At 46.7% G+C, this 21,686-nt stretch overlaps 1 protein-coding gene across 1 annotated transcript in view; it reads right to left on the bottom strand.

The window, feature by feature from the left end:
• The window catches only part of LOC111860235 (insulin receptor-like), a 70,593-nt gene that overhangs the window by 46,149 nt on the left and 2,758 nt on the right, over nucleotides 1–21,686 (bottom strand). The window contains exon 2 of the mRNA XM_023843720.2: nucleotides 4,682–5,230. Coding sequence (XP_023699488.2) covers nucleotides 4,682–5,230 — 549 coding nt within the window. The remainder of the gene's footprint in view (nucleotides 1–4,681; nucleotides 5,231–21,686) is intronic.

Raw genomic sequence — 21,686 nt, 5'->3', positions numbered from 1 at the left:
CGTAAGCCAGCAGCAACGGCGGCCATGTCGCCGGGGGGGGCGGAGTCAATGCCCATGGCGGTTCAAACCAGAGAGCCGTGCTGCTGAACTCTGACCCAGAAAAACAAGGTTGCGAAACACATCGCAGTGCGGCAATAAGCAGCACACAGACACACACCGTGTGCCAGAGGAACAGATACCACTTATCGAGACGGGAGATCGGCTGTTTGTGTTCCAAGTCTTTCATCTGGTTACCTCTGTTTTTAATGGACGGGGGGGCCGCAGCAAGTAGACAGAACAGAAAGTTTACCTTTCCAGATACAGGCACAATGGGCACCATCGCGAAGATGTTTAATGTAGCAAAACGCGAGTGATAATACACATAATCATTCCCGTTTGCAGGCTGCTACGAGCCACACCGGCGAGCCGATCGCTGGCCCTAAAGCAAAGCAAGAGGAGCGGACGGCCGCCCGTGGCTCCGGAACATTCTTTATGGCATCGTTTCAACATTAAGGCCAGAGGTTCGCAAAAGGGAGGGTTTCAGGTCGTGACAAAAATTCTCCCTGGATACAGAAACATCACATCAGTACGTCTATGGTCACTATGACCTTTGGTGGGGGTTGGTGGGGGCGGTTGGTGGGAATTGGAACGAGCGGGTCGAGGTCAAGCCGTGACCAAGAGTCCGAGAAATCCCCCAGAAGGCCGCGGGACAGCGCCGGACACACGGCCGGGATCAGCCACTTGTCGGCGGCCATCTGGCATCTATTACGTGCCCAGAAACAGTTTCCAAGCAGCGGCCGTCTGCCGCCTCATCCCCCCCCCCCCCCAACTCCATGAAGGGGGGGGGGGGAGGTATTAGAAGGAGGAAACAGTCAGCCTGCAGGAGCTCGCAGGAAATGCAAGTCTGTGTCTCTAACAGGGCGGGAGCCTGGAGGGAGGGGGGCGGGGCAAGTGCACCCACACTGCTTAGGATGGGGGGGATGGGGGGTGAAGTTCTGAATACGGCGAGAAGCCCAAAATTCCAGACAAGGGCTGCAACCCGCAGCAAGAATTAATTAAGTCTGCTTTGTCCAGAATGGAAGACGGCCAGAACTATTTTGAAAAGTACAGAAAAAGTGATGCTAAAGTTAGTTCTGTCCGACACTGTATCAGACCTCAAAATGCCCTGCAGAAAAACATGGGCACCACAGAGCGGCGGGCACAGGGGTTAGCGAGCACCCGGCTCCTTCTGGCAGGTTCCTCAAATCGAACCCCACTGCCGTCTTCGTCGTCAGCTGATGCACCAAGACCAATAAAATTACATGGAAACTGGATCTAAAATAACCCCACTTGTCACCGTCCATCGGATCCTGAGACAAAGGCAGCAGTTCGGACCCATTTATGATCAAAGATGCTTCCTACGGTTTCTTAGCGCGAGCGTCGGAGAAAACATGTATTATGACAAAAAGTATAAAAATGTGATGCATCACGAGATCCACGAGCATCGTAGGTAACCTGGGCTTGAACGTTGGGCTGTCGAGAAGGGATCTGCTGCCCCTCCATCATAGACAGACAGACACCCACACACACAGACACCCAGACAGACAGAGACAGACAGACCCAGACACCCACACAGACAGACAGACACCCAGACAGAGAGACACCCACACAAACAGACAGCCAGACAGAGACAGACAGACACAGACACCCACACACAGTCAGACAGACACCCAGACAGAGAGACACCCACACAGACAGACAGACACCCAGACAGAGAGACACCCACACAGACAGACAGACACCCAGACAGACAGACAGCCAGACACCCACACAGACAGACAGACAGACAGCCAGACAGAGAGACACCCACACAGACAGACAGACAGCCAGACACCCACACAGACAGCCAGACACACACACAGACAGCCAGACAGCCAGACACCCACACAGACAGTCAGACAGACACCCAGACAGAGAGACACCCACACAGACAGACAGCCAGACACCCAGACAGAGAGACACACACACAGACAGTCAGACAGACACCCAGACAGACAGACACCCAGACAGACACAGATCACTGCTAACAGGCTCAGTCTGATACTCCGTCAGACACAGCAAATTGCCGTATTGCATGATATTTCTGGATTGTAAGAAAGGAGAAGGTCACTGACTGGAACTCTGTAAGGCAGTGCTTCTCAAACCCCCAGGCGGTCCTCGCGAAGGGCACTGCGAGCTACCAGCCACTGGAACCTTCTCCCTGGGCAGTGAGGCCGTGACAAGAGATGCACCGATCAATCGGCCAGGGACCAGAATGGTCCGGTTTTCAGTGTGCTCAGGCCAGACTGGAGAACGAGGAGGAAACGGCACGAAAACATGGTAAAACATCCGAGGTAAACTTTAAACTGATTATTACACGTAAAGTAGATAGATCCTATGACAGTAAAAATGGTTTCGCGAAACTTTAACCCCCTGCAACATAATGTCCGTACAGTATGAAGGTATGAAAAACATGCGATGCTGGCATTAATAATATTACCCTGTACCTATTATTTGAAAGAGTATAGTAAACTTCAGAGTTATTTGGAGGTGTGTAACCTATGGACTTTATTTTAAGAAGGGGGGGGGGGGGGGGGAAAAGGTCAATGTGGTGTCGTCTGGTGAATTTAATCATACTGGAAAATGATGCAAGTAACTGACATTTGTTTTGTTATTTAAATCTGTTGCACCTGCTCTTGTTTGGTAAATTAAAACATCTCAGATAAATCTGGGTGTACAGCAGCTCATTTTCAGTTAATTTTTATTTGCACCTCTTTCCAGTGACAGAGCACTTTATTTTGAGACTTAAGTGAGAGGAGATCCAGTGACTTAGTGCAGTCGGGGCGAAACTGTAAAGTTTAACAATTCCTTTTATTACGAAGATAAAAATCTGCATTGGGAAAAAAAAAAACGATTTTTGTATATGCTGTCAATTATAGTTCTTGGAAAGAAAACTGGAATCGGCAAAAATCGGTATTGGCCAGTCACACGAAAACGGAAATCAGAATTGGCCAAGAAAATTGCAATCGGTGCATCTCCATCAGTGACATTTTCTCTTTGCTGAGTCTCTGTCGTGGCGACACAGAGCACGGCCCCCACCTTCGGAGACCCGGCATCCATCACGCGGCTCGAAATGTGTTTCCTCTTAACGCGTATGAATTATAATTAACAACTTAGCAGGCACCATTATCCAAAACGATATACAGTACAACTGAGAACGCAGGGTCACGTAGGATCAGACAGCTTTGGCAGCAGCTAGGGGTGAAAGATCTCATTTAGGGGCCAGGCAGTGACATCACTCTGCCAATCCAGGGATTCGAACCAATGACCCTCAGATCACAGGCACAGTGTTCTACTCTGCCGAGCCACACAATGCCCCATTAAAGAGGGTTTCGTTTTTCACAAGGCAGTTTGGATAGCAGATCATTATAGCATCCCTCAGATGATCCACCTGAGATGTGAACCAGTAACCTTCCGGTCACAACACAAGCCTGCACTTTTAAATCAATCTGAACTGCAATGAAATGTGGTATTAATGTACACAGACACTGATGCAAACCCACACACACACGTGCTCATATATACACACACAGGTGAGAGTGACGCTTTAGGTCCAAGTGCAGGGGCAGCTGTTTATATAGCTCCTTAAGGGCCTTGCTCAGGGGCCCAACAGACAAGTGACTATTCTGCCAAGGCTGGGGCTCGAACCAACAACCTTCCGATGGCAGGCAAAAAGGCTAGAGTCCTCCCCCCCCTAACGACTCATAATGACTGTTATGGGAGGAAGTCCCCAAAGGCATGGAAGATGTCGCCAAAGCAGATCGGCCGGGATTTAATCAAAGCCGGCTGCTGAAGCGCAACCAGCTACCCGCCTCAGATCACCCTTAGGCCGGCGGGTTAGTTAACACTCCATAATGCCTACGCTCAGATCCTGGAGAGTCGGCCTTTCCTCCTTACTCTGCAAACCGGACACTCGGCTGCGGGTTTCAAAGGCTCAGGTTGCCCAAAGCATCCCAGCTTTTCCTGCCTGGGTTTCCATCAGATTGCAGCGCAGATGCCGTCCACAGGGGGCCCCCTTCACCTACACCGGTGTCGCCTCCTGACCGTGAGCGAGGCACTCTGGCGATGGGGTGTGTACATGAGGCTCGCCCCCTAGAGGCCGAACACCAGCCTCGTTCCCTGACAGCTGTGGGCACCGTGTGTTCCGGGCCACCTGGATGGCAGGGCTGCCGCATGCCAGGCAGTGGGAACAGCCAGTCCAGCGCACAACTCTGCTCTAAACATTCCTGTCACCCTCCGCGGCGTTTTCATGCAGACTGTTTAGGAACAAAATAGCTATCTGCTAGGTAACGATTTTAAAAATATGCATAGCTCTTATAATATCCGACTGACCTCAGCGCAACTAGTAAAGATCCAACAAAAGGACTAGTGAGACTGAGTAGCCCATGTAGAACTACCCACTTAACCAACCTACATCGAGTGTTTCTCATATTTACTATAAACGCGATCTCTGCATTATAGCTTTACCAGGAGAAACAGGATAACGTGCTCCAAACGCAGTGCCCCCCCCCCCCATCCCCCGGGTTACATGGTTCTTGCTCCCCAGAACCACTCAGACTGTTCTTTCGGGGGTAACGGCTCGCAGACCCACCCTCGGTGACCTGTAGATAGGGGCAATACTCACTCTTCTGGCAGTCTTCCTGGGTCCAGCATCGCTCCCCGAAGTGCCCGTTGAGGGTGGTCTGCGTACACGTGGTCTTGCCCTTGGCCGCACCTGGGCAGACATCGCCGCACTCACGCTCATTCTTGTTGGCGATGATGTAGTTGTCCTCCACGGAGTCCAGGATCTTGGACCAGTCTAGGGTGGACAGGTAGCAGAGGTCCTGGTTCTTCTCGATACGCACGGCGCCACGCGTGATGTTGGTCAGGCTGCGCAGGCCCATGTCTCTCAGCTGGAGCATCTCGAAGAGAACCAGGGCGTAGTTGAAGAACAGGTTGTTGCCACGGATGACGGTGAGGTTGGGGAAAAGCTCGCTCAGGCTCGACAGGCCGTAGACGCGGAAGAGCAGCAGGTAGTCGGTGATGACCGCCAGCCGCGGGAAACTCAAGCCGCGGAAGTCCTGCGACCTGGTCTTGAACATCAGCAGGATCTTCAGGTGGCCCTCAATCACCGTGCAGTTCTCCAGCGTCCTCAGGTTGGTCACGTTGTTCCGAATATCTTTGCTGGGGCAGACTGGAGAGAAGAGGAGTTGGGATTAGTAACAAACACCTACCAGTTAGTGGTAAAAGTCAGTTCCTCATCAGATCCATCATCGCTTTGCTATTTTAAGCTACACCGAGGTTAGAAACGACAACATAAAGATAACGGATGATATAATGATTGTCGTCCGTCTGCCCTAAATGCTTATGCAGTAACCTGGCAAACAGACTGCGTAGGAGGCCCAGGACACGGGGACACCCTGTACCGAATGCCGCATCACAGGGCACACAAATAACCAGATGCCAAATAACCTCACCGCACGCCACTGGACAATGGGAGGAAAGTGGAGGATCTGGACAGCGATCAGGGCGGCACAACCAGAACATGCGACTCCCTGTTTGGATTGGAACCTCAACCACCACGCAGTCCCGGTCATTTTCATTAGGTCTGTCACAATAACTGCTTTTTGTTGGACTATATACTGTCCCAGAAATAATTGCGATAAGCGATAAATGATATTACTGTCATTAAGACCATTTTATGCCATTGATACAATAATAACAACACAATAAAGGAAGAACACCTTTCAAAAAATGAACTAATTAAGAATATTCAGACACCGTAATTATAATGTCAAAAAAAATAAATAAATAAAAAATCCTAAAAAGAAATTTAAAAACCATTTAAAAAAAACCACAGTGTTTTTGGCCATGTATCCATATGGATCTGGTCTCTAAACACCGCTTAGACATCCAGTACAGAGAGCAGATGGAGCATGACTGGCTAAAATGGTAGTGACATTCATTCTTATGTAAACACACTTTGCCAATTTGACATGCAGGAAAATTATCGAAGTCATTTATCGTTCGATAAGTAGATATCGTGGTGATCAAAACAGGCCTAATTTTCATGAATCAATGCTGATCCCCACCACTCATTAACAGCTTGGTGGCATTACGGAAAACCCTAATTGTATCACAACTACATCCTACACCCAGGCCCGTCTAACCCAGATGGGAAACCCCGTCAGAGTGCATCAGGGATCAGTCACGTCCGTGGTAAAAACTGCAGTTTGATCAAGATGTCAGGATTCACCCCAGTGATGAGCTCCGGTTAGCGGTACTGCGCTCCCAGCATTCGAGCTGCACCTGAGCATCATGCCTCCCCCCAGGTAACATGCCAGACGGAACCATATGTTACAGGGGGGCTCCTTCATTCAGGCTCCCATGGGGATTCGATCGCCATCGTGAGGAGCTTCCTGTCCAGTGGGGACTTTATGATATCCGCGGGGGGGGGGGGGGGGTGTCCCCGGTACAGATCCCTATGATGCTACAGAAACACTCAGCTCTGCACAGGTAAATCTGCACGAAGGGGCTGAAAGGACCAGGATGGGACTGACGAGTCGCAATGATTCTGTCTGCCTGCGGCTGCTCTTTGCCCTGAGATACAGGCACCATACAGGAACCCGGCTGGTATGACGTACAGACAGACGAAACCACGAAAAAGAAAAAAACCTGAAATATTCACATTCAGCAAATCAGGGAGGGTTTCAGTCACCATCAGGGCGCCACAATCTTATAATAGTAACAAAATAAATATACAATATCCAGCCACTTAGTCAGGCTGTATCCAACTTTGGAAGCCATTAAGGGGTCTGTAATGGGACTTGAATGGTTTTAATTAAAAGCAATATAATACCAAGTTATGTTTCAATGCGCTTTATGCCTTCGAGCTGGCAGAAACACACGCCGAGGGTAAAGTTTCACCGACGCATGCTGCCCGGGGCCATCGACACCTTCCTAACAGGAAACCAACCTTCACGGTGTCGCTAGTAATTATCAGCGTCCAGCGGTGCTTAAACTAGATCCGTCACCGTGAAACCGTACCTGCGCCTGAGAGGGACTCCATGCTGCCAAAGCAGAGGCCTTAACTCACTCCAGGGAAGAGGACGAAAAAGCGAGATAAAGAAAGTGTTACATCACGTCCCTCTGGACTTAAAAGAGCCAACATAATAAATCATCACCTCGCTATAGCAACCGGCATAAACAAACGCAAACGGATCAGTCTCTTAGACACTGACGGGCCATTTAAAGAGGCTATTGTAGTGGAGCGGAGAGTCGCGCCAGCAAGCCATCGACACACCACTGTGCGTTCAGCCTTTGACCATGACTGCATCACAAAGCTCTGTTTTCAATGTCTTTTTATGGCGATACGTTGTTTCCGAGACGGCCAGAGCTTCTCAGGATCTGTTAAAACATGCCTGGCTTAAAACCGTTAAAACTACAAATATCCTGGAAGAGATTCTTCACCAAGGCAAGACAAAAGCCACAAAAGCGCGAGCTGCAGCTTTACCTGATACAATTCAGATCAGTACTTCCTACTGCTATCAGAGAAATCCACTGACTGATCGCCACAACCATAATTAGCAAGACACTAACATGTTTAATAAGTGAAACCGTCGGCATGATACGGCCCGATACGTCCGAGATGATCAGAAACCACCAGATTCTGCTCGTAAGACAAACACTTTCCATCCACCTTGCAGGGCCAAAATCGGAAACTCAGTACCATCATAACTGTATTTAAACGTATAATTCAAAGTTTAATAATCACGGCCATTTGATATAGCTACTTCCAATGCATTTCCGTGCCTTTAAGCATTTAAAACAATGTACCACTGTCACTATGTTATTATTCCTTTGCCAAACGTTATATTTAAAAAAAAATAAATAAATTACTGTTACTCTGTCCAAGTTGAGTATGTTACTAATGCAAAACTTTCCTTGAGAAAGACAGAGGATGGCTTTACGACACGATATCTCTACGTGGAATCGGAGGATACCGCGTGTGACCTGCACGCGACCTCTAAAGCTGACCGACTTCAGCCCGCGCTGCTCTGCTATTCGCCGTTTTCTGTCGTTTGGGAGCAGCGTGGCTGACCGTTACCATTTCAGCCAAGCCAATGTGATCAGAGGTCATGGCTTCCTGGAGGAACACCAGGAACCATGAAGGGCACGTTCCTTCACATCCCCCGGGGGCCAGCGGGTCCCCGCGCACGGACAGCTGTGCGTCATGCCGCCGTGTGGGCTGAGGGGGCGCCAGCACTTAGAAAGCTCCACGGAAAGGTAGAGTAATACCGACAGCAGAATCAGAATCCGCTTCAGCCACCACGAACACCCTGAGTACCAAGTATGTGTTTTGGCGTAACTTGTCACATTAAAGTAAAACGAAGTAGAAAATATACATAATCTGCCTTCGAGGCGGCTTCTCACGAACAGGAAAAAATATTAGAGATGTTACCACAGAAGAAGCAGCTAATGCTAAAGCAAGATTGACAGCACATTGTCGGTAAGAGTGGAAGCACAGGCGAGACGAGCCGACTCCAAGAACACAAAGTAAGAAATCCCCTGCCCATGGCCAGCACCGACGCAGTAACACCCAGGATGGGGGGACAACCCCCACCTCCAAACGACCCGCTAGGTCACAATTACAGCTCATTGTCCTGCATCATCACAAGAACATATCACAACCCACCAAAACATCTCTTTCCAAAGCAAACCAAAAATAATAATAAAAAAAAAAAAAAACAGGTGAGGAAATCAAAAGCCAGCCTGAAATGGAAGATATTTCCATCACCTTGTGTCTGGCTTCACCAGCCAGCGTTCGCTGAGCACGCCTGAAGGCCTGAAGCCCTGGGCCTGAAGGCCTGAAGCCCTGGGCCTGAAGACCTGCTCCTACAGAAATCCTCCACGTAACCTTCAGACACCACTGCGCTTCGGCCGTTATATAAAACACTGCTGTGACGACCGGGAAGCTCCACCCGAGCCGAAAGCCTCCCGCTCGCCGGTAAACAAAGCAGAACGGCAGCAGAATAATCCTCTTTAATTTTTCGGCAAATCACTCGCGCAGAAAGCGGCCAAACCCAGACGAGGCTGAGACAAGTCAACGGGCCAAAAGCTGTCTGATGCAGAATTCTTGGTTGCCAAGATCATTTCTTCCAAGAAGCTTTTTCATTTTTAATAAAGCCTGTTTACATTAAAATGAAGAGGATGAGGGATGTACACTCTGAGCATGACTGACCAGAAGAAGCACCTCAGCAGACCAACACGATAACCATAGTGTTAATACCACATTATCCATCCATCTTCCATAATTGAGAGCCCATCCCAGGAAGCACAGGGCACAAGGCAGGGGACACCCCCCCCGGGGCAGGATGCCAGTCCATTGCAGGGCACATGCTCACACACACAGTACGGTCAGCTGTGACTGGTGTGGTGGCCAGCTCTCCACACAGCGAGTCTCAAGGGGCTCCAGCAGCCGACAAACACACGGGCATGAAGTAGGACGGCCCCAGAGGTCCTGTGGTGAACTGCTGCCTGAGGGAGGTAGCACTGAAAAGCAACAGGACAGCTCAGAGGCGAGGCAAGGCATTGTGGGAAAAGTACAATGGGTCTTTATAAGAGGGGCTGGCCTGTGCGTTTCAGGTAATAACAACAACAAAAAAAAAGCTGAGGACAGCTTAAGGAGACTTTTCTGAAATAACATGAGCCTCCCCCCCACCCCCCGCCCCGTGTGGATGACGTAAAGCTTCCAGGACGTCACATGCATGAATGAGAGTGCTGATAGCCCGGTGTCAGCGGAGTGGAGAATGCCTTTTAAAGCAGGGGGTGCGGGGGGTGCGGGGCGGTTGTACTGGAGTCGCCGGCCGCCCGCCCGCCCGCCGGGTTAATTCGGGAGTCAGAAGCAAAGCTCTACCCCCCCCCCCCCCCCCCACTAGTTCAGCCCCCCCGTGCTGTGTACATGCTTTGCCGCCCCCCCCCCAGTGTTATTTTTAGCCCCACATTCCCAGCAGAGAATTTAATACGACTCCACCGACAGTGAGCAGCACTCGGAAACTGGAACGCTGAGGCCCTGAAAGGGCCGCCCAGGACCGGCACAGCGGCGGCATCGCCACGACGACGGCGGGATCGGCACGTCAGGGGGGCTAGAGGGCTTCACCCTGCACCCCTGTGTTACAAAGTACCGAGAACGTATGTGAATAATTAGCTTAGTAACAATAAAACATCCATCGCTTTTTCTTGTGTGTGTGTGTGTGTGTGTGTGTGTGGGGGGGGGGGGGGGTGGGGGGTGGGGGGTAACTTACTGCAGATATTTGAAATGCTGTATTCAGTCAGATTAAGCAACATGTAGAGGCCGAGAAATTCACTAATTGCCCGTTCAGTTTTATTGACATCAATTATCTCCGGGACGACCAATAAGATCCCTCCGACCAGGCTTTGCGGGTGACTCTCTCAACCATTCAAAAGAGGGCCTATTTATGATTAGAGTCGGGTTACTGTTTGGGACACCAGCCATACAGATAAACGGGGGGGGGGCGCAGCACACGGGTCTTTAACCACTGGGCGACTCTGTTGAGGTCACTGAAGATACACAATCACTTTACACACCCAAACAAACAAACAAAGGGTGCTGAGAGATGGTCCTCAGAGCAGCTTTGGTGCGATTTCTGTTCCGTACGATTTGCAGGAAAAAAAAAACATGGTCAAAAAAGATCCAAAAATCAGCATCCTCAGAGCTGTCGAGGGGGAAAATGCAGGCTGCTGAAATCTTAACACGTAAATTAACAGGTTTAACTGGGCCATTTCCACCGGCCCGATACTGCACTTTCAATATTGAACCTGAAATCAGAAATGCTGATTTAAGGCGACTTTCATCTTGGACGCATGGAGCGCAGCCTCCTGCAGCAGGTGTCTGCCAAACTCCCATCAGGAGATGACTCCAGGACAAACTGGCATTGCTGAAATAGCCCAATAAATCGAGGAAAAAAAAAAAAAAAAAAAAGAATAAAAAGCTGACCGTAAAACAGCGGCAAGCTACAGCTACTGAGGCTCTGCATGACAGGCTTAGGGTCAGGGAGGGTTAGGCTTAGGCTTAGGGTCAGGGAGGGTTAGGCTTAGGGAGGGTTAGGCTTAGGGAGGGTTAGGCTTAGGGTCAGGCTGGCTTAGGGTCAGGCTGGCTTAGGGTCAGGCTGGCTTAGGGTTAGGCTTAGGGTCAGGGAGGGTTAGGCTTAGGGTTAGGGTTAGACCTGGCATGAAAACCTGGAAGAATTCAGAAGAGGGGAAGAAAAAGAAAAAAAAAAAAACAGAAATTGTCTGCGGGCTTCACTCGATACATGACAAATTTAATCAACATTATTGATTAAATTATTGACAATAAAAAGTCTACCTAAGATAAAAAAAAAAAAAGTGCTACATCAAACTTCTAGGAGACAATTTGTATTTCTGTCAGAAAATCAATTCCTCTGGCAGCCGCTTATCCAGTGCAGGAGACCCCCCTCCCCCCCCTCCCCGGAAGCACAAGCCAGGGGAAGTACCTGCTGAGGAGCAGGAAGAGTATATTTGCTTACAGAACCACTCTTACGGTGTCATCCCGCTGCACCAGGTACTGTACTTTTGGTTAAAAAAATTTGGTACTTTCCCTTTGACTTCTGGTCGAGTTCCAGTACCCAAGAGTATGAAACCAGCTGCGGTACTTTTCTGGTACTGGGACCTGCAAATGCATTTAATGTCTTCTGTTTATGCAAATGACCTTCCCCGGAAAGGCAAAATACATCTGCTATCCTGAAGAAGAATAGTTACAAACCCTGAAAACAATGATTTTTGAAAAAGAAATTCAAAATAAATTTCTCACAAAGCCATCTAGGAATGATTTAAACAGTAAGAATGAATGCGACTGGCTCAGAGTGCACATGCAGAGCTCATCCAAAAGCGTGTACTAGATAAATGATGAATAACTTAGATTGCTAAGTTTTGTTTCCTATGACTGACTAAAAATGTGTCGGAAAAACTTAAACCTCCCCTGCGCTATAATGTCCGTACAGTATGAAAAAAGCCTGATAGCAAACCAGCTCTCGGTCCTTGCGATGGGTGAACTGCATGTGCATAACATGCGACGTTGGTATTAATATTGCACATCAGCCAGCCATATACAATACAGCCATTTTTCGAAATCAGCACAAAATACCCTGCCTCGCATTAAGATGACGTCATCATGGGTGTGAACTACAGAAGGATGGGGGAGGTTGTAACCCCCCACCCCCATAATGAAAACTGGCCAATATAACCCCCCTGGACCCCACTAAACTTGTGGAGACCTGAACCGGAGACCTGAACCACAACCCTGTCCCCCCCCCCCCCAATGTTCACCCCAAAATTATGCCCTTCGGTGTCATTCAGCACCGGTACCAGTTTTTACACCAGGGGAACGCAAACATATGTATGGTGCTTTTCTGGAATATGGTACCTGATGCAGTGGAGCTTCAGAGCAGAGACCTTTACTGCTGGGTTCCAGCTCATGGTCAAAGCAGCAGAGCTCCGGGGACTCAGACTTTGGGACTATCCAGGACTAATCGGTCAGATTAGCACCAGTAACTGAAGAGCAAATTTCCAAAACTCACACAGTTCATGGGATACATTTGAGAACATTTCTACGGACTAAGTGACAGGGCCACACAATATAGGAAAAATTTCAACTATCGCAAAGTGATTTTTGTTTTGGGATAAATAGTCCGATATTTATATAGCAAAAAAGAAGTTGGAAAATTTCCCTAAAACAAACTAGAGCTAATGAAAACTGATCTACCAAAGGAATCCCTCGAGTAAGTGGGTGGTGATGCGGCGTGTTGTGCTGACAAATCACCTGCTTCTGCTCCATGGAATCCAGAATATTTCCATACAGCAGAAGATGAATGTCTTTCAGTGACCAGTTCCTGTTTCCTAATCTCAACCCAGCTGACTATTGCAATCCTGGCAGTGTGACTTTTGTCTTTTGTATCCGCACGTAGTTGTATGTTGATCTGGAAATTTAAGAAAAGTTCTTCATTGGATTACATGTGGACTGAGCGAGTTGTGGCGAGAGTTTTATTCAAAACGATGCTTTATTTTTTTTTTGTTGTTTTTTTATCAGGGTCATACAGTCCCTGGAATGATGAAGGTTATGGGCCACGATCAAGAGCCCAGCAGTGACATCACTCTGCTGACCACGGGATTTGAACCGGCGACCTTCTGATCACAGGCACAGGGCCCTAACCCACGGTGCCGCACACCTCCCCCATAACTGCCACCCATGCCGCCGCCCGCATATGCTGCAGGAACCATCGATTTTATCACCCAGTTCCTGGGACGTGTTCGGCAGGTATTACAGGGAACACTTCCTTAATCACCACGGTAACACGCTTCTGTACACACGCATGCACTGCCCTGATGGGAGCTCATGTTAGAAGACCAGTTCGGATTTTCGGTATGAATGGGACACAGAATGGAAATGAGGCAAGATCCGAAGCACTTTGAGTAATTAATGATAGATTTACAGGTTTTGCACCGGCGTCGTAAAACACGGCTGAAGTCTGACCCTGGACAGCACAACCCCCCCCCCCCCCCCACAGGGGCTCACCGTCAAGCAGGAAACTCCTGTGGCACTGAGGCCAGGGTCAAATGTGGGCCAGCAACACTGTGCAAAGCCCATTTTCAAAGGTCCCCGGGCCCCTGCAGCGAGCCACTGAAGGGCCCTGGAACGCCTGGTGAATAGTGCCATTTGGAGACCATTTCGAGCCGCTCTCCAGCACGTCAGGATAACAGACGCCCACTCCAGTGCTCGCATTCCCTACCGTCTACGCAGGCAAAACCTCGAAAGCACCCGCCGTTTATTACATCCACCTGGACTCGGACGCTCAGAACTGGGTCCAGAAGCTGCTATAGAAGTAAAAACTATTGTCTTCTCCCCCCACTATGCTTTGATTCTCCTTTAGTGCTTTTTCAGGCTATTGTTTTATTAATAAACACTGATTTCCAGGAATGCCCTGAACAAACGTTCCACTGAAGGCAGTCTCCTTCAATGGTCATATTGTATTACCAGGATCAACACGGCCAAACACACAGCAGACGGCTGTTCTCTACTAGTTCGGGAGACGTACAGTCAGACCTGCATCCGTTAAAATACACAAAAGCTACAGCTACGTAGCGCGCACAACGACAGCGCATGAGACGGCAGGACAGGCGACTTCAGGAGCGTTACAAGAAAACCAAGAGTAGACGTTAAAAAGAAGAAAAATCCCCATCCACTGAAAAAAAATTATGAAATTCCAAGCACCGCTCCACATGAGCAATAAAAAGAAATAAATAAAGTCAGCAAGAAGAGAACAAGTCACATACATTTTGTAACCCCCCACCCCCCCCCCCACCGGTTACACAACACAAGTGCTGGAGTTTTAAGTTCTCCTTCCGCTTTCCTCTGGACACCAAAAACCAGAGCATCGCCACTAAACAAACAGAGCGAGAAAATCAATAGAGACATCAGCTTTTAACCCCTGTGAAGGCTTGAGAGAGGATGTGGTTTGGGTCAGGCCTTGGCCATCTGCAAGCAGCTTCTGCGGAGCTTTGGTACTCAGCTTTCAAACTTTGGTTGATTTCCACAGATGCAGTCTTCTTCAATAACTGATTTTCAGATATATAAACTTCCCTGGGCACTTTCCTAGCCCGAATGAATGAATTCAGTCACAATATTAGGGACGTAGAGCAGAGGCACACAGAAGTTTTACACAACAGCGAAGACTCATTTAATGAATGTTTTTCTCCCTCCTGAAGTCAAAGATGCTAAATTTATTTACATATGTGACTTATTTGATTGACATTCTGGGGTGTAAACTGAACTATCAGAGGAGAGGCAAACACTGGAAGTGAAGAGGAACCTGAAATGGGTGATGCTGAACCTGAAATGGGTGATACTGAACCTGAAATAGGTGATGACTTTTCCACAGACAGACTCTCTCATTAAGTTCCCATCACTTCAGCCTCGGCTGACATTTATGTGTCTTTATGATCGTTAAGAGCTACAAGGTGCAAACAGTCCCAGCAGACATTACAGTAAGGAGTTTCCCAGAGCGTAATTAGCACCACTTTGTATTAACTTCATTCCGAAAAACAGAAGTGAAAAACTTGTGCAATACAGAAATAAAATTCTCTTTATGAAAGTTTTATTGCCTGAATAAACATCAGCACCGTACAAACTTAATCAGTGTATCCAAAGGCGCTTTTGCACCGAGCCAAGTACGGTACTTTCGCTTTTCCATTGACTTCCGTTGAATACCAGTACCAAAAGTTCCAGTACCGAAAGTGCCAAACCAGTGAGGGTACTTCGGGGAGGGACTGGAAATACTTACTTTATCAATTGCTTATGTAAACAACCCGTCTCTAACATACAATACAACTGCCATCTTGGAACAAAAAAGTTAAACTCAGAAAACAAAGTTAAAAATAAATTAATTAATTATTGTGATCTGGTCGGAAGAACAGATACAACAGAAAGAGATCAGAACTGCATTAAAAGAAATTTAACATTTTTTAATATACTAGGACAGCACATATACAGCATGCTGTCCTAGTGATGTGATGATTCTAAATAAATAAACTTTTTATAAAGGCAAAAGAGAGTTAATACGTCTCTCATAAACCCGTCTGATTTAAACCGCAAGGATGAAATTGATTACGATTGTCGTAGAGAACAAATGCAGTGCTTATGTGAAAGTAGCTGAAGTAAACAAACTGATTTTTAATCATTAGAGAATCTATAAAAGGAATAACTAGCCTTAGCTTCCTTTACAATGTTTATTTCCTAATGACAGAGTAAAAATGTTTTGGCGAAACAAACTCCCTGCACTATAATGTCCGTACAGATTTGGAAATAAGGAAAAGCCTTAATCTAGCTGACTAGCGATGTACGAATTGCATGTGCATAACATGCGATGTTGGTATTAATATCACACATCGCTCTGCCCTATAATATACTACAGCCATTTTTAGAATTCAGTACAAAGTACCCCACCTCGGGCTGTGATGTCATTTGGCGCCAGTACAAGTTTGTACGCCAGTGGAAAACCAGCACCTTGAAGTACCATTGTACTGGTGCTCTCTTGAAGTACCAAAAGTACTCTGGTGAGGTGGGAAAGGGCCCCCACCTTGGCAAATCACTGAAATCACACTGAGGCCGGAGTCCCTTAATTAAGCGACATTAATTTGTATTCCGACGGCAAACATGAAAACCATCACAAACGGCACAGGAAAGACCACTTACAAAAAAACGTATCTGGTACAGGGCTACAAAATATATGTGAAAATGATTTGTTTTCTATACTCCATTTCATTATTCAGTTTAGAGAAGTTTTAGTATGTTTTACCGCTGTAATTAATCATGTCAGGCTACAGGCCTCTGCTGTGTGCAAAATTCTGGCAACGCCTGATAAATGACTGGAAGCCATCTTGGAGACAAAGGTCCAGTTTCTAGTCACATGACAGACCCTACAACACACTGAACCCTTCAGACAGATCCGGGGCCTTGCTATTCAGGAGGAAATAAAAAAAAAAAAAAAAAAAATCAATGACAGAAGTAAGCGTTCAAACGACCCTACAGCACCTACAGAGTCAAGTTAAAGCAGAGCAAATCTAGCGGCGTTTGAGCGAAGTCGTCTGTTTGCCCTGTCCGGTACCAAGATTGGATGTCCAAGTAAGAGTCAATTTGGGAACAATCCCTTTATTTCAGAAGGGGGTGGGGGCACTCATTATTAAAGGATACGGTTACAAATGAAGCAGCGGCAATTAAAAAATTATTAAAATGTACATAAAGAAAAAAGATTTCCATTTAAAGAAAAATATGATTGAAAGACAATATTTTACTGGCAACCAGTCCAGGGTGAAATGGCTAGAATTAAAACTGAAAGGAAAAAATAAAACGCAAAAAACGCGAAACAAATTCATTTTCTAAAATGACAGAATTATTAAAAACCAGCTCACTGAAATGCTGAATTAATGTAAAGTTGCAGTTGAGTATTAATGCAACGCTGCAGTTGATAATGTGATTGGAGCACGTTGCCCAGACTGCTTTTTCTAATGTGACCAGGGGGGTGGGGTGGAGGCTTGTCAGTTGAGACTACCACTGCAGTCAGTAGGCTATGCACTAAAACCCCACCCCACCCCACCCCACCCCACCCCCACACCTACAGGGTGGGCCACTTCAAACACATTCCACAATCAGTGGTATTTTCCCACAATTCCCAGATTGCCTCAGTATCCCATGCAGCACAAAAAAAACCCACAGATACACACACAACCTGAACGCCATGTTAAGGCAACGTCCGTGTCACATTTTATCAGGAAGCTTTAAAGCACATTCCCTGGGGTCTTCACACCCAGGACATGATGGTTAATGCTTTGTTTTTGGAGTGCACTCCTGCTTTGCGATGTGGCGGGAGCAGGCCGCGGGAGCAGGCCGCGGGAGCACGGCACTCAGGCTCCCGCACGCGCCAGCCGGCCTCACGGAGCATTCAGCCTCAATGGCTGCATTCTGGCCGCAGCGTCTCTCCCGGAGGACGTTTTTTTTTCCAGCCCAGATCTGTAAAGAACCTTTTTCTGCCTTCCTCACAGACGCCGATTCACAGAGCCAAAGCAGAACAACAAGGGGCCTGACTTCCCATTCGCTACGTTTAAAAAAAAAAAAAAAAGTAAATAAATACGTTTCTCCTCACTAGCCCCCCCCCCCACACACACACACACACACCACACACAAACACACAACAGTCTCCTGAGACACTGCACCGAGCTTCGGCGGTGATAAGTCTCTAAAAAGGACCTGCATGGACCTCACAAACTGAACCAAAACTGTTGCCATATCAACCACAACACAGTTAATAACTGGGCCAAAAGATTCACAATATTCATGCTCTTATGCTCCCATGACAATGCATCTAGGCAGATGTCAGTATTAACTGCATAAAATGTAAAATGCCTAAACTTAACACACAACAGCATGAATTTCACATAAATAATATATATAAAGAAATAATTATTGATGAAACCCTTCCCTGGAAAAGCCTGAAATCTTGCCATTCTTTAATCACACACAAGAACACACATTCAACTATGTTAAAGCCTTAACACAAACCATTGTTTATTGTAGTTATTGACAACAGTTAATATTAACATATTAATATTAACATTAACTATTAATAGTGAGAAATCTTAGGAGGGCTAATGGAGACACAAAGCCAAACCATGATGTAATCATTAAACGCTTTCAGTTCAGACTCACACATGCATGTAAGTAATTTTACCCTTAGCAAACTACTCAGGCCAGCATCAAATATGTAGCTACACAGACAAGGCAGTCTATGTGCAAAACACACATTCAAAAATGTAATCATCTAGAGGCTTGATTCACAACAAAAATACATTCTAATTACACATCATAATTCGACTTGTAAATATTCATTCTGGAGAGTATAAATTAAGAAGGGGCTGAAACGGGAGAGTAAGCCCACCTGAGACAGCATCTTCTAACCCTCCTTTATATCAGTCTCCAGCCTGCATTCCCTACGAGAGCAATGCAACTGACAGCATAAATACAAACACTAACTAAGTAAAGATAAATAGTGTTCTGTGGGGAGACAGCCTCCCCCCCCCCTTCCACAGTGGGGAGCAAGTCGGGTTTATTTGCAATTCACCGCGATGCATTTTGCTGTGCTGAGAGAAAAAAAATGAGAGAGAGAGAGAGAGAGAAAAATCTGCAAGGCACGTTCCGCTAATGTGGGAAGTCTCCTGTTAGAGGCTCATGAATTTTAACTCCCATATAAAAACGCGATGCCACACACTTACCTCACACAGCACTTCCATAAATTTAACCCTCCTCGGTGCCCCCTCTCATCACGGTGACATCTTAATCCCACTCACGATTTTGTTTTGACAGCCAAAGGGTTTACGCTCGTCAGCACAAGGAATGGAATGGACGACGACAATCGTAAACAAAACAGCCCAATAGACTCAGCTTCTACTCATCATGTTTGGGGTTCAAATGAAAAAGAAAAAGAAAAAAAAGTTTCTTAACATAGATATCTGCTGTCATAGTCATGAAGTGAAGAGTCCACGCGACATTACAAAATCGAAAAATCAAAAAAGTACTGCATAATTCATGTTACATTCAACATGTTACACATCTTATGCGGTCCCGTAAAACCTTCAAAGCAGACCCTGATAGGCCGATACAATTACACACCACCATACACAAATTTTTGAAACGGGATATGTTTTACCTAACAAGTTCAGTTGCCATTGGAAGTCAATGACATTAATATCATTCGATCTTTGCCTGAGGTAACTGCCCCACAAAACTACTCTGCTTCTCCAATGACCCATCTACGCAAGATGAAGATGATGAGGAGGATGATGACAATAACAAGGTTATACCCAACAGCTCTGGCCCATATACCTGAGGTACTATAAATAGTGCAGCGATCACTAAACAAGGCAGAGCTTAAAATTCATGTTAATACATTTAGCCTCTTTAGATGGTCCAGCCACCACCTTCCCGAAGCTCATCTTCTGAGAGATGCATGTAGGTGCTCCAAGGTGTCCAGGCAACTCCTGTTACCGCCGACTGAACTCACCATGAACACACATGGAGTCCCGCTCTCCAGTTACACTGGGCAGGATATCGCATCATACACGGCCCAAAGCGGACGCATTCCATTGGCGCTTTTATCGCCCGAGTGTAGAACAGCCGCCTATCCATAGGAGGCCAACGCAGCCATCATCTTTATCACTTACAGACTGGCGTGGACAATCTTATCAATCGTGTCGGTAACATAACAAACGACTGAAAATGCACCAAGTACAAAAACCCTTGTGTCCAGCCTCAGTCTTTCGCACTGTCCTGTGTTTTGTGCACTTTAATTATTGTGAAACTCTCCCCTTGTCACTTGCTGTTCGTATGTCGAATTGTGCAGCGGGGGAAACTTTATTTTTTATACCTGCATATGAATAGTATGACAATTACGCGCCATTTGACTTGAATAATTACAAATGCATACAATCACAGCACCCAGCGCTGGTCACATTGATGAAAGCGCTCAAGATCAAATAAATAATAATAAAACCCCAAGGACAGCACCTGAAACTCGAACCCACCAATGAGTCTGGCGATACGGCCCACCACTGTAAGCAATGCCAGCTAATACTGCAGTCTCCCTGTGCACAGCCCAGGACCGAAAAACAAATTACTAACTGATGAGCAACAGAAAGGAGGAGTGGCCGAAGAGGGGGGGCAGGGGAAAGAAAAAGAAAAAAAAGAGAAAAGCACAGCTAATGGCGGGAGGCCCCCGACCGCGGCCGACGTCGGCTCACACTGCATTATGCTCTCATCAAAAGCAGCACCACCAGTACAGTGGCTGAGAGACACTGCGCTTCAATTAAAGCTCCACCAAGCTTAACGGTCACATTAGGATCTACCACAGCGCCCAGACCCCACAATGGGCGCTGCTGGCATGGCGGGCACCGAGCTGAAAGGCAGCTAAGTGTGAGGAGAGCAGCTGCCTCGCCCGGCAGAAATGTAAGAAAGAACGCAAACCAAAAGTGAGAAGCGGGAGAGCTACGGAGTGTGTTCTTCAGACTGACCTTTTCCATTCAGAAAACAGACTGTAAAGCGATTTGAAATAAATGGCCCTCAATATTATACAGGCTGAGCCACGTCACACCGCTGGGAAACCACGAGGAACGAGGACAATCCTCAGAAAGATCCTCAGAAAGACAGGACTGACCTCGGTTTTTGTGTCAATCAGCATCTCTTTACACATCCGCAGTGCTGCAGTTTACATCGTGTGGCAAATAAAGTCACTTTATAGTGGACCGCTGACTGGCCACAACACATTTTAAATCTGTAATCATACTTTGGCAATATAAATATCAATTATGTGCCCCCCCCCCCCCCATGTGGGACTTTGTATGGCAGCAGGTGGAAAACTGCCCATTGAATATTATCACTGTCAAATTAAATATGCGAGCAGGAAAAATAAACTAGACATTAAAGCGACCGCAACAGACCCTGAAGAGGGATGATGTTATGAATTCAGATTAAAGTTAAAATAGGTTTGGGATTCGGTCAGTAGAATAGTTTAACTCACCCTTTCCTGTACAAAGCAACCAATCAGATCTCATGAAAATCCACTTTATTTTCTGATTGGTATTCACCTCACATATACAGACAAAACGTTTTCCAGGGAAAACATCTAATTAAAAAGGAGCATAGAACATTATACTTCTCTGGGACCAAAAATCCTGGTGTAAACAAATACATGCCCATTTTTTTTTTTTTTACCATTTCTGACAAAAATCATGTGAAAGGAAGGATCACTCGAAGTGCTGAAAAACATTTGAAAATGAAAACAGTCTGAGAATTAATGCCATAACAGACGCCCCCTTAACATTTTAGAGATGCAAAGACTTGTAACGCATATAGAATTAACAAATCAGAATATGTCAGTCTAAAAAAGTGACAATATGATAACTAGCTGAGGCCAGTGATACACAAAAATTATCAGCAACCAACTGGTACTACATGAAAAATAAATCCAGCGAGATGGACTGGCTTTCTTCAGTGATTTACATGGCTC

This window comes from Paramormyrops kingsleyae, chromosome 15 (assembly GCF_048594095.1).
Source record: "Paramormyrops kingsleyae isolate MSU_618 chromosome 15, PKINGS_0.4, whole genome shotgun sequence".
Taxonomy (NCBI): Eukaryota; Metazoa; Chordata; class Actinopteri; order Osteoglossiformes; family Mormyridae; genus Paramormyrops; species Paramormyrops kingsleyae.
The sequence above is the reverse complement of the archived record's forward strand: the minus strand, read 5'-3'. Positions and strand labels throughout refer to the sequence as shown.